Source organism: Porcisia hertigi, chromosome 19, assembly GCF_017918235.1.
Source record: "Porcisia hertigi strain C119 chromosome 19, whole genome shotgun sequence".
Taxonomy (NCBI): domain Eukaryota; phylum Euglenozoa; class Kinetoplastea; order Trypanosomatida; family Trypanosomatidae; genus Porcisia; species Porcisia hertigi.
This window is the reverse complement of record NC_090578.1, coordinates 584,342-596,195: the sequence shown is the minus strand read 5'-3', so window position 1 is coordinate 596,195 and position 11,854 is coordinate 584,342. Positions and strand designations below refer to the sequence as shown.

The 11,854-nt window shown below is 55.9% G+C and overlaps 4 protein-coding genes across 4 annotated transcripts; all 4 read right to left on the bottom strand.

The window, feature by feature from the left end:
- Window positions 1-699: 699 nt before the first annotated feature.
- On the bottom strand, window positions 700-2,244 carry JKF63_05860 (uncharacterized protein; the record flags this gene model as incomplete). The annotated part of the gene is made up of 1 exon (XM_067901814.1): window positions 700-2,244. One exon carries the CDS (start codon window positions 2,242-2,244, stop codon window positions 700-702), a length of 1,545 nt encoding a protein of 514 aa, XP_067757840.1.
- A 1,635-nt stretch (window positions 2,245-3,879) lies between these two features.
- Window positions 3,880-5,067, bottom strand: JKF63_05859 (uncharacterized protein; the record flags this gene model as incomplete). Its single annotated transcript, XM_067901813.1, has 1 exon — window positions 3,880-5,067. One exon carries the CDS (start codon window positions 5,065-5,067, stop codon window positions 3,880-3,882), a length of 1,188 nt encoding a protein of 395 aa, XP_067757839.1.
- A 1,172-nt stretch (window positions 5,068-6,239) lies between these two features.
- Window positions 6,240-8,834, bottom strand: JKF63_05858 (uncharacterized protein; the record flags this gene model as incomplete). The annotated part of the gene is made up of 1 exon (XM_067901812.1): window positions 6,240-8,834. One exon carries the CDS (start codon window positions 8,832-8,834, stop codon window positions 6,240-6,242), a length of 2,595 nt encoding a protein of 864 aa, XP_067757838.1.
- A 1,199-nt stretch (window positions 8,835-10,033) lies between these two features.
- Window positions 10,034-11,332, bottom strand: JKF63_05857 (uncharacterized protein; the record flags this gene model as incomplete). The annotated part of the gene is made up of 1 exon (XM_067901811.1): window positions 10,034-11,332. The coding sequence occupies one exon, from the start codon at window positions 11,330-11,332 to the stop codon at window positions 10,034-10,036; it is 1,299 nt and encodes a 432-aa protein (XP_067757837.1).
- Window positions 11,333-11,854: the final 522 nt, after the last annotated feature.

Genomic DNA, 11,854 nt, shown 5'->3' with positions numbered 1-11,854 from the left:
ACCCACCCACCCCACCCCTGGGGAACCTGCCAACATGGCTACCGAGATTTATTCACACTTATTGTGGCGTTCTCTCGCTTTCACGGAAGGAAGGGCGGTTGCCTTCTCCAGGGAGGTGCATGGAAGACACACTGAATAGCTTTTGACAAAGCACCCCGAAAAAAAGGCTTCAGAGAGAACAAAAAAGGGGGCAGCTGTGCTCCGGTGTTCGCATTTCTTTTGACAGCCCCCTCCTGATCCCCCCAACCCTCAAGCACGTCTGGAGCCGTCTTGTTTCACTTGAAACTGCTCACGGCCAATGCCCTTTTTTTTTTACAGTGCGAGCCCCACAGAGCACAACAAGGAGAGAAAAATAACACGAGAAGCAGAGGGGGATGCACTCCACTCCACAGCCATCCTCTGAGGAAACCGGTCGAGAACAAGCTAACATCTCTGGGGCGGGGGAGGGGGAAGGAACTATAAATAGTTGTCGCTGGAGTGGATTACTCGCACGCGGCACTAGGCGAACCAGCCAGCGGTGAGAGCCGCCACGTCGTCGTTCGAGAGATCCCCGTGTGTGCGTGCGTGCGTGTGCCTCCCCCGAAGGAGCGGCAGCAGCAAAAGAACGAAGCGGAAGATGGCGCCAGAAAGGGAGAGAGAAAGACAGAGACGGCAGCAGAAAAGGGAAGAGGAAGGGGGAAGGAGAGCAGCCAGCACGTCCTACAGCTTCGCTGCAAACAGCTTCTTCTCGTAGCTGTGAAGCGAGTGCACGCCACCCTCGCCCTGGGCCGTGGCGGAGCGGCGGTTGAAGAGCACCTGACCGGAGTACATCTTCTCGCGAATCGCATCGAAGCTGATCTCGCCGATGTCCTGCGCGGACTGCTGGAGTCCCTTTGCGACGTATGCGATGAGCTTCGTGGCAGAACCCTTGTCTACGACGTTGCCAGACACCCCCTGTGCGACCTGCACGACCTCGTTCTCAGAGAGGTAGCGCTTGCCGGACTCCTTGCCCTGGCTCATCGCATCCAGGCTACCCATACCGCGATACACCTTCAGACGCACACCGCCCTTGAAAAAGTACTCGCCCGGCGTTTCCGTCGTGCCACTCAGCATGCCACCGAGCATTGCACAGTTGGCGCCGATGGCGAGCGCCTTACAAATGTCGCCGACCTGGCGCAGGCCGCCGTCAGCAATGCACGGAATCCCGCGGGATGCGCAGTACTGCGCCACCTTGAAGACAGCCGTGCCTTGGGGGCGACCGCATGCGAGCACCTCCTGCGTGATGCAGATACTGCCGCTACCCATGCCAATGCGAATACCGTCTGCGCCGGCATCGATGAGGTTCTTGGCTTGGTCCTGCGTCACCACGTTCCCTCCCACCACCTCGAGGTGCGGGTATGTCGCCTTGATCCACTTGATGAAGGCGATCTGATAAATTGTGTTGCCCTGAGAGCTGTCCAGCACCAACACATCCACGCCAACATCCGCCAACGCTGCGACGCGCTGTTTGTCCTCTGGGCGAGTTGATGTCGCGGCAGCGCAGATGAGGCGACCGGTCTTGTCTAAGGTGCTGTTCGGGTACTCGCGCGCACGGACAGCATCGCGACGGGAACAGAGGTAGACAACCTCACCAACCTCGTTCAATATGGGCAGATAGCCATGGCGGCTTCGGTTCAGCACATCCATGGCTTCTTCCAGTTGGATCGGTGCACGCTCCACTGTCATCGCCTCGCGTTTTGTCATGACCGCGGAAGCCGGGGTGTCTTTGTTTTTGACGTAGTCGATATCTTTGGTGCACACGATGCCAAGCAGCTTGCCGTGCGGAGCGCCGTTCTCCGTCACAAGGATGCCACTGATGCCCTTCTCCTCCTTGATACGGATGATATCGCTGATGGGGATGTTTGGAGGCACCGACTTGGGCTTGGAGATGAACCCGTTGCGGTACGCCTTCACCGACTTCACCATCTCCACCTGCCGCTCCACCGTGCAGTTGTTGTGCAGAACACCGACGCCACCCATGAGTGCCATCTTTTTGGCCATCTCACTCTCAGTGATGGTGTCCATCGGCGAGGAAACGATCGGGATGTGAAGGCGAATGCGCTTGGTGAACTGCCCAGAGATGTTGACATCAGCAGCACCGAAGTCTATAAAACCGGGCAAAATAATGAAGTCGTTGTACGTCAGTCCATCACCCCGGAAGAGCTCCTCGGCAGTGCAGCCATCCTTAATGGTCTTCATGCGGTAGTTCGCATTGTTGGACGCCATCGCGTTGGTTGCACCCGCAACGGGAATTGGCGGAGAAGGAGAGATCCACCTTTGGGGGGGGGAGGGGGGGTCAACGACGACGGGAAGGTCTGCAGAAACCGTCGCGGAAGAAGGGAAGCAACAACAACAGAAAATATATTTGAAAGAGGGAAATTAGAGACCACAGGGCGTGCTGTTACCGTAACGAGTAGAGAAAGAGGGGGAAGGCAGGGGACGCGTGACGCAAGCAAAAAAAAACTGAGCAGAGAACGCGCACAAAGCGAGCTGGCGTATGTGGGCGTGCGTGCGTGTGTTGCAGAGGACGCGGTGAGAGAGGTACGCACACACGAGTCAAAAATACAGGTGAAGAAAGGAGAAATGAAGGAATGCGGCATTAAAAACATGAGAGTAAGTTGAACGACACCGACAGTCCTCATCGAAGCGGGAGGGCGTGTGTGCGCAGCCTGCGAATCACCGGATGTGATGCTTCTTGCAGCCCCTCCCCCATGCGTTGCATCACGCGGACACCAAACAATAACGATAGGGCGAGACGCTCATCACCTAACCTACCTGCCCCCCCCCCACAGTTGATATTTGGAAAAACGCACACACACACACACACACAAACGAAAGAGTTGGGATGGTATGAGACACTTCAGGCCTGCTATGACATGATTCTCTCCTCCCTACCACGTCGACGTGGATAGCAGCGATGGCGCGCTTGTCGTTGACTCCTCATTGGTGTGCATATGCGGGTTTGCTTTTGCGCCCCGAAGCCTCTGTGGCGCCGCTGCTCATGCCGTAGATTGATGAGTTGGAGTAGGAGTGTATTATGTACATCATTCGGCACAGTTGGCTCCCGCCTGCTGTGGTGATGTGACGACACCTGCAGAAAAAAGGGGGAAAAAGTGAGGTGAGACACCAAAACGAAGGAATGTCGAAGCTTAGAGCGAAAATGGCCTTTGAGGGGAGGGGAGGGAGGGGGGAGGGGTACCCCGTTACTCTGGGGGAATACTCAACGGGCACCACCACACTCCCCCACCCTCTCCGTCCCTCCCCTTCCCAGACAACCAAATCGCTGAATACGTACACACCAAGATGGACAATGAAAAAAACAGCACCTTCAATGCCGATGATCTTCTTCCGTGCCGAAAAAAAAAAAAAACAAATAATCCCTAAACGGTAGAGAGACAATGAGAACGAAGAGCAACGGCGTTTCCATCAAATAATGTGTGCGTCTGAGTGCAAAGTGGGCGCCTATATGCTATCGTCGTCTTTTCCTTCGGCTGGCGGTCACCGCATTTCTCTACCCACAAATAAAAATGCAGACGCGCGCGCGGATGGCAATCCAGCTCTACACAACCGCGTAAGGTAGGAAAAAGTCGCGTTACAGGGAGGCAAGGGGGAGGAGAGGGGGGGGAGGGGAGGGGGGGAGAGGATAGAAGGGGGGCACCAGCGCCGCCGTCGGAGTTGCACCGATTTGCAGTGCTTTTCTTTTGTCAGTGTTTGAGTGCAAGACAGGACTGACAAAAAAACAGACGATAATGGGGATTTTCGTGGCATGCATGTAATGCAGACCTCTGGGATTTGTGTGGCGGTGCAGCGCCTCCCCACCTTGTCTCTAGAACACCACCCACCCGCTCTTCAGCCATAGCGCTACGACAGCAAACCGAGTTTCGTGACCAACATGACCCGAATGCTCTGATCGAAGGAGGTGCAAACGGCGAGCCCCTCCTTGGATCGATTCCAGTCTATTGCGTTGATCGGCTGATCTCCCACCTTCACCTTGTTCAGCTCCTCCACCGCGCCAGCTACTCCACGCTGCAGCCCATCACCGTCCTTCAGGGTACGCTCAGGCGGGTACTTGTAAAGAGACAGTGTCATCTCGCCGCCCCCACCGCTCAGGAATATTTCTCGATTCTGGGGAAGCGCGCGAGAGCACCACACCGTGCCCTCAGAGACGCGCTCCTCCACATACGCGTAGCCTAGCTTGGGATGAAGGGTGCGCAAATCGTAGCACCGCACGCGACCCTCAAGGGACGATACCAATAGTTTGTTCATGGGAATGTCGGGTCGATCAAACTCCAAATCGCACACGCCGTTGGTCACTTGCATCTCGTGCAACATCTTTTGTGTCCGTAGGTCAAATATTTTGACGTCGCCGTTATCGTAGCCGGCAGCGACCACGCGCTCATCCGGGTCGAAGCTGTTCCCTAGCCGCACTGTCCAGCAGTCACGAGCGCGAGCAGGGTCGGCAGGGTTCAGCGACACCACAGGCTTGTTAGACTGGCGAGTGTCCCACACCTTGACGGCGCCATCGCGGCTACCGGTCGCCAGCTCCGGTGGCCCCGAGTAACGTGCACCGTCGATGGCATTGATAATGCTTTCGTGTGCGTGGGGAATGTGTAACACGGACGCCTCCGTCACGTCGCTCAGCGCATTGGATATACTTGTGTTCGTCGAGTCGAAGCGGCTCACATCAAATATTTGCACACTGCCAGCAAAGTCACCCGTCGCGATGTGATTTGTCGTCACGCCAGCAGCAGTGGAGCTGGCGTTTCCGCTGCTGCTAAAAGATACGTTATGCCCGAACGTGCAGCATTTGATTGGGTGAGGCAGGCGCACCTCCACCGTCGGCTGCAGATCTCCGTGGTGCAGCTGATAAAAGGAAAGCGCACCGTGGTTGTTGGGATACTGTCCGACCACTGCGAAGGACGCCGTCTGCGGCACCCACTTGACGTCGAATGCCGTGTAGAGCAAACTCTTCTTGACGTGTTGAATGATCTGCTGGCGGCTAAAACGTCTCGCACTGTCATCCCCGACGACGGGGCCTGAAGTTGCCATTATTAAAAGTGTGCCCCCCCCCCCCACACACACACAGACGCAGACAATGACCTGGAAGCCGGCGGTTTGACCTACTCTACGCCTCCTCTCCTGTGCGGCGACTAGGGGGGGAGAGCGGGGAGGGGGAGGGGAGGGAGGGGGGAGGAGTGAAAATGCGGAAAGGACACAAGCGGCCCCTCCTGGAAGCTGTATAAAGTCGTGAGTGTACGACGCCTCGGTCGAGAGACCTTGTTTACCAGTGCTGGTGGATATGGTAGAGAGATGCGTTGAGATCAGTCCTGCACCTCTCCAGCGTGTATGACCTTTGTTGTTGGTGTGTGTATCTAAAGAGGGCACAAGGTGAGCCAAGTAAACGCGATGGTTGCAGACGTGTTCCTGAAACAACAAAACGGAGCAGCGCAAGGGGGAGAAGAGAAAGAAAGGAGAGGAAAGGATTTAAATGGCTGGATGTGTGGGTTTGTCAGGCCGTAGAAGGACGGCCGGGAGGGAGGGAGGGGGGGAGGGGGGGGGGGGGGGGCATGATGGCCTCTCTACATATAGAGTTTGCCTCTTTTTCCTTGAGTCTCAAAGAGAGCCGGGGGTGAATGACCCGTTGTGCACTGTGCATCTCGCAGTCCCCTCCCCCTCTGCATAAGTGGGTGTCTCCCTTTTTTGAGTGTGGGTGGAAATACTGCACAACGGAAAGACATAGACAGAAAAGCTCTCATTCATCTATCCTCTGTGCAAGCAGCGCCCTTCACTTTACACTTCACCTCACCCACCACCACCACGCACACGTGCACGTCCCGCTCGCGCATCGAATGTGTACAAGTGTTGGAGGTGCTACCTCCCTAATAGTATTCGTCGAACGAATAAGGCGAGGGAAACAGTGCAGAGAGGCACAAAGATACGAACATCATGTCAGTGATGGACAAAACCCTCAATCAAGAAGGGGGAAGGAGGAGGAGGACAGATGTGTATAGGGGAAGGAAACGCATACAATAAAAATAGTGGCAGTAGCGCTTGCTCATCACCCCCCCACACACACACACTTTGCCGCGGCCGCCACCACCACTTTTTCCCCCCTTCCTCACGCTTTGCCATAGGTAAACCGTTGTACCCTGAGAGGATAATCGAAGTCCAGAGAAGCAGGCACCACGGCAAGCTGAGGCAGCACCATTCCCGCCTCTCTATCATGGGGCGGAAGCGCGCCGATGAGACGTGCTGAGATCGCCCAACATATCGAGGGCCCTCACCATGTGGTTACCTAGGGTGCGCGATGAGGTGGTTTCGCAGTTCTTGTAGGATGTGATGGTGACGTAGAGCACCTCGTTGACGCAGAAACAGTAAGAGATGCCGTACCCGTCGGAGGAAACAGGGCCGAAGCCGAACCCAGGCGTCTCGTGATACAACTTGCCGCCACCTGCGGGATGAAGGCGATCGAGCAGGTTGCGCTGATGCGCCTGGGCGCTGCTCACTTTCCACTTGGTCTTGCGAAAGGCAGTGGTGAGGAAGTCGGAAGGCGTTTCCTGACTGACACTCGCCATGAATAACGCGAAGAGATGCCGGTCCACCGCCTGCCCCGCCACCGCCTCCTGGACAGCTTGCTCGTGACGGGCGCAGGCGTCAATCAACAGTGACCGCTTCTCCTCCACAGACATGGCGTCATCGCTTCCCTCGGCGGAGGCCATCGCCTTCACGAAGGTGCTGCTCACGTCAGTGACACTTCGCACCGCCTCCGTTCTACCCTTTACAAACATGTGTTGAGGCACGGACTCGTACACGAGACCCAAGTGCCCACCCTGATCAAAGTAGTGAGCAAGTTGAATGGCCATTTGAACCCAAGCGTCGGGGCTGCAGCCTACGCCTTTGGGCACCTCACGGCCATACCTGCTGTACCGGACAACGTGGAGATCCACTTGCGAGCCCACGTTGAAGAGGAACTCTGTGTGCGCCTCTCGAATTGCCAAACCTAACTTTTTGTAAATAATGAAGCGCAGCCGCCTCGGGCTGAGCGGGTCGTCCACTCCGGGAGCACGAAACGGCTTAGCACGGCGCTTGTCCTCGGGCTGCTTCTTCGCGTGTCCGCTCTCCAGATCGTACCAGAGCTCAGCAGATTCCTCCTGTGCAGACACATGCTCGAAGAGTCCGAGAAAAGTGGACATGTCGCACCACGAGTGCTCAACGTGTAGGCCCACGTGCCCGTCAGAGCGGATGACGAGATTAAAGCTTTTGTCGCACCACAGATTAGAACCGTTGCCGCAGAGATAGTGAGTGCAGTCCGTGGAGAGGGGCCTGTCATCCGGTAGGGGTGAGTTCGCCTTTGGGTGCCCTGGCGTCCCGCATCGCTCATCAAAGCTCACCACAAACATCGCCTTCTCGATGATGCGCAAAGGACTATTGTTGCTGGAGTCGTGGAGCATGTAGCTATTACGAACATCAGCCCATTGTGCGCGGGGTGCAGTGGTTAAGACGGGCAGTAGCGCCTCCAGAATGCGGTACGAGCGCTTCTTCCCGAGCGTCTCTAGCGTGTCCTCCGCGTCGTCGTCCTCAGACTCGTCGCGGCCAGTGCTCACCTCTTCCTCCACCTCCGCGAGCAGCTGGTGCAGCACCACCTCCAACTGATGGGGTGTGAGCGGACGCCCCGACTGCGGATCCATGACCGGCATTTGATAAATGCGACCGCGGTACAGGATGATAATGTAGTTGTTCTCACGCTCTCTGGTATGCTCCAGAATGTCCAGCTCACGGCCGGGGATACGATTTGTGTTGAACGCCATCGAGTACTGGCTCATGGACAAGGGAACGCAGTGCCGAGGTCCGGTGAAGTTCGGGCATAAGGTGCGACGCTCAATGCGACCCTTTAGCTGCGTAAGCAAATAAACAAGCACGGCAGCGCGCGCCTCGGGGAAGGTGGTAGGTCGATGCGCTGCGAATGGAACCGTGTAAAAGTTCGAGTGCAGGCACAGGGAGTCACGCGCAGCGAGGAACACGTTGCGAGTCCACAGCTCAGAAACGTAGTTTTGGCTCATCACGTGCTGCAGCCGCAGGTACATCTGCAGTGACGGCCCCTCGTTGAGCAAAAAAGATTCCGCAGACCGGCGCAGCTCCAACCACTCGTTGACGTCGCTGTCCTTTTGGTGGTAAATAGCACGCATGCTAGACAAGTAGCCGTTCACAGTCTGTTGTAACGAAGGCAGAGGCACGCTAGGGAGGCAGTGGCCATATACTCCCATCTTGGGGATGGATGGGCGAATAAACAAGGCGCGCACGACCAGCGACCACACACGCGTTCGCCAAGACGGCTTTTGGGGATTTCTCTCCAGGATCCATCCTTTGTACCGCAGCAGCCTCCGCAGAGAGAAGCGATGCAGCACCGTCGCCGCCGCGAGCGTGACGGTCCACACCTTTGCGCAGAGTACGGGTCCCTGTGAGGCAGGGGGAAAGTATCGCGAGAACGGTGTGACAATGGAGTCAACGTAGCGCAGCCACGTGCTGACTGGATTCGTTTGAAGCCAGGAGGTCTGCGGCACAAACCAAACACACAAGCACGACCCAGCTGCGCAGGCGACAACGCACCAAAAGGGAATGGGGTAAACCATTGCCGAAACCTTGTCGATGTTGTCCATGATAGAGCGGTGCACGCCGCGCCAAATATACCGCGGCGGTGGGATGTGAACATCCAGGCCGTTGCTCGTCCACGAAACGCGCATCTCCATCACAGACGGTCCCGCCTCCCTAGTCTGGCTAGCCGGGTGCGGCTGCTGACTCAAGAACGCCTCTGCCATGATGCCTGACCCATGTCCGCGTGGGAAACCGTGCGATTGCCTGCGCACTCGAAAAAATAAATAAGGGTCGACCGCAAATGCGCTGCCTCCCTCGAGATGAGGCGAAATAAAATCGGGGGTGATAGGTGCGTAGAATGGGGGAAAGTCGGGGAAGGGAAAGAGGAGGGGAGGGAGGGGAGGGATGACGTAGTCACGCCCACCCTTCGGCTCAGTGCTTGCGAATAAATATATATATGTATATGTATGTACACACACACGCAAGTGTGCGGGCGCCGAAGAGTCCACAAAAAAAGACGTAGGGGTGGAGAAGGAAAAGAGGGAAAGACAGTGACTAATCAATGGCCGTCGTGCTGCACACATAAGCAACGGGCTACATCACCCTTCCATGTTGACACAACACAGCGCGAACAAAAAAAAAATACCGCCACATTCGCTGACTGGTCTTATTTAATACACACACGGTGTGTCCGCGCGAGTCCACCGGCTTTCTCCCAAGGGGAGAGGGGGCCTCCAATGAAGGTGCAAAGAGAATAGGGGGCAGCAGAGACCTCCGACAAAGATGCCGACGAGCTGATCTCTGCCACCGCCCTCCGCTGAGAGCAAGAAAGCCTTGCTCGAATATGAAAAGCCTGCACTTTGGTGCTGTGCACCACGAGGGGGAAGGGGGAGGCAAAGAAAGAGGCGCTGTCCGTTAAACGAATGACCCGACTCGACCACAGAAAACGGCGCGTGCTGCAGTGCAAAGCTAGCGGTTCTGGTCGCAGCACAGGCTAGGTGAGCTGTGGCTGTGTATATACACGTGAGTATGCATTTTCTTCTAGACTGTTTCATGGTAGAATAGGACACCTAACTGAACGAGAAAAAGAAGGAAAGAGAAACAGGAAAAAAAAAGAGAGACGGGCACAGGTAGTGGTAAGGGGACAAGCTTCATCTCTGCGGCTATTATCGACTGCCCCACAAGGCACCGGTGAGAGATGCTAGGCAGAACAATGAAAAGAGCACCAAAAGACACTCAACGGGGGGGAAGGAAACTGTTAGGGGGGTGAACAAAAAAAAATGTAGTGGGAGAGAGAGAAGGCTGTGGGACAGGGGGTGGGGGAGGAGTTGGCAGCCACCGTATCCACCGCAGTAAAATAAAAGAGGACGACAAGAAAGGCAGAGAGCGCGTATTCACCCAAGAGCCCCTGAACGCCTCCCTTCTAGGCGAACATCTTCTTGAATAAAGCCTTCTGCTTTTGGTCAAATACCTTCTGCTCCTGCCGAATGCGTGTTTTCAAGGCTGCCGCATCCGCGTTGTCGGGCTCGATTGCGAGAATAGTGTCCACAGACCTCACGGCCTCCTCCCAGTTCTGCATGCCGTCCTGCGCCTTGGCCAAGCGAAAGAGTGCCTTTGTATTTTGCCTGTCCAAGTTCAGCACCTTCTGGGAGAAGTCGGCGGACTCGGTGTACCTACTGCCCATCAGCAGCACCTGAGCCAAGTTCCCCATAACGCTGATGCGCACACGGTGGCATTCCGGCTTAAGTGCCTCATCGAAACCATAGTCCTCTCCGATGAACTCCATTGCACGACGGTAGAAGCGCTCCGCGAGGTCCAGCTTACCATCCTTGAACGCATCGTTGCCGCTGTTCTTGCGCTTCTCCCCCTCAGAGATCTTGGCTTCTCCAGAAAAGTCGTATGTCTTTACACGACTCAGCTCACTGATCTCGACCACATATGTCACGTCGCAATGGCCTCGCTCGACGCTTGAGGGAATGGCAAACTCGGGCACGGCGTCGGGGATCAGGTCGCTACGCACCCGGCACGCCGCAGACTCCTGTTTGCGCATCTTGTATAGAAAGGTCTCCAGGTGCGGAGGCAGCGATGTGACGCCGACGATGACCTTCCAGTCGGACATCGATTTTACTGGCGTCTGCTTCTCCTTTCCCTCTGAATCGAAGGCGCCAAGATAGATATGGAGGTCCATCGTTACAGAGGACTCGAAGGCTGGGTTCTCGTAGTCGACACCGTCCTTCAGCACCCCCATCATGAGCGACTTGTCCTTCGCAGCGGAGATGTCCAACTCGCGCGTCCAGTGAAACAACTCCACTTCAAATAGAAGCGTCGCGTTGGCAGGGATGGTCGGGGGGCTGCCAGCAGCGCCATAAGCGTATTCCGGCGAACACTTCAACAGCGCCTTCTCGCCAATCCGCATCGTCGCGACACCCTTATCCCAGCCCTTAATCACCTGGCCGCGGCCGAGATCAAATTCAAAGTAGTCACCCCTGTCGCGACTGCTGTCGAACTTGGTGCCGTCCAACAACGTGCCGACGTAGTGGACCGTTACCTTGGCCCCCTTCACCGGATGCGATCCAGCACCCTCCACGAGCACTGTTTTATACAAGCCGCCATCCGTCCCGGGAACCTCCACCTCCTCATTGAGAGGGTAGTTCACCTCCATCGGTGGTTGGCTGTCCTCGCTCAGAGAGCTCACAGAACCCTTCATGGATTCATCCGCCATTGTTCAATCGCGACTGTTTTTCTTTTTCAATGAAACTTTTTTCCGTTCGCTGTGCTCTGGCGTAACGATGATGTGCGTGCGTGCGTGCAGTACAAGAAAAAAGGAAAAAAGGCCAGACACAGCGGCAGGGCGAGGCAGACGTGTAGATGTGAATAGGAGGGAGGGGAGGGGGGGTGAAAAACGTAGAATATGATGATAAACGCGCACACGAAACGGGAAAAAAACAAAAGAAGAGGGTGGTGAGAAGACACTCGACAAGACTCTCCCTCTCCTATACAACCCTCTCCTTCAAATGGTGCGGCACGAATAGAGCTGGAATGAGGGTCCGGATGCGTCTCACCCCTTTTTAATGAAAGACGTTGTGCGTGTGTTTGTGTGTGGTTGCTGGAGTGAAGTATAGGGGGGGGGGGTATACCCGCGTGTGTGCGTGAGAGTGAGAGAGAGTTCCCTTTTTTTTTGTTTGTCTACCAACGGTGAAAATAAGAGGGTTTTGAAGCAAAACACACACAACAACAACAACAA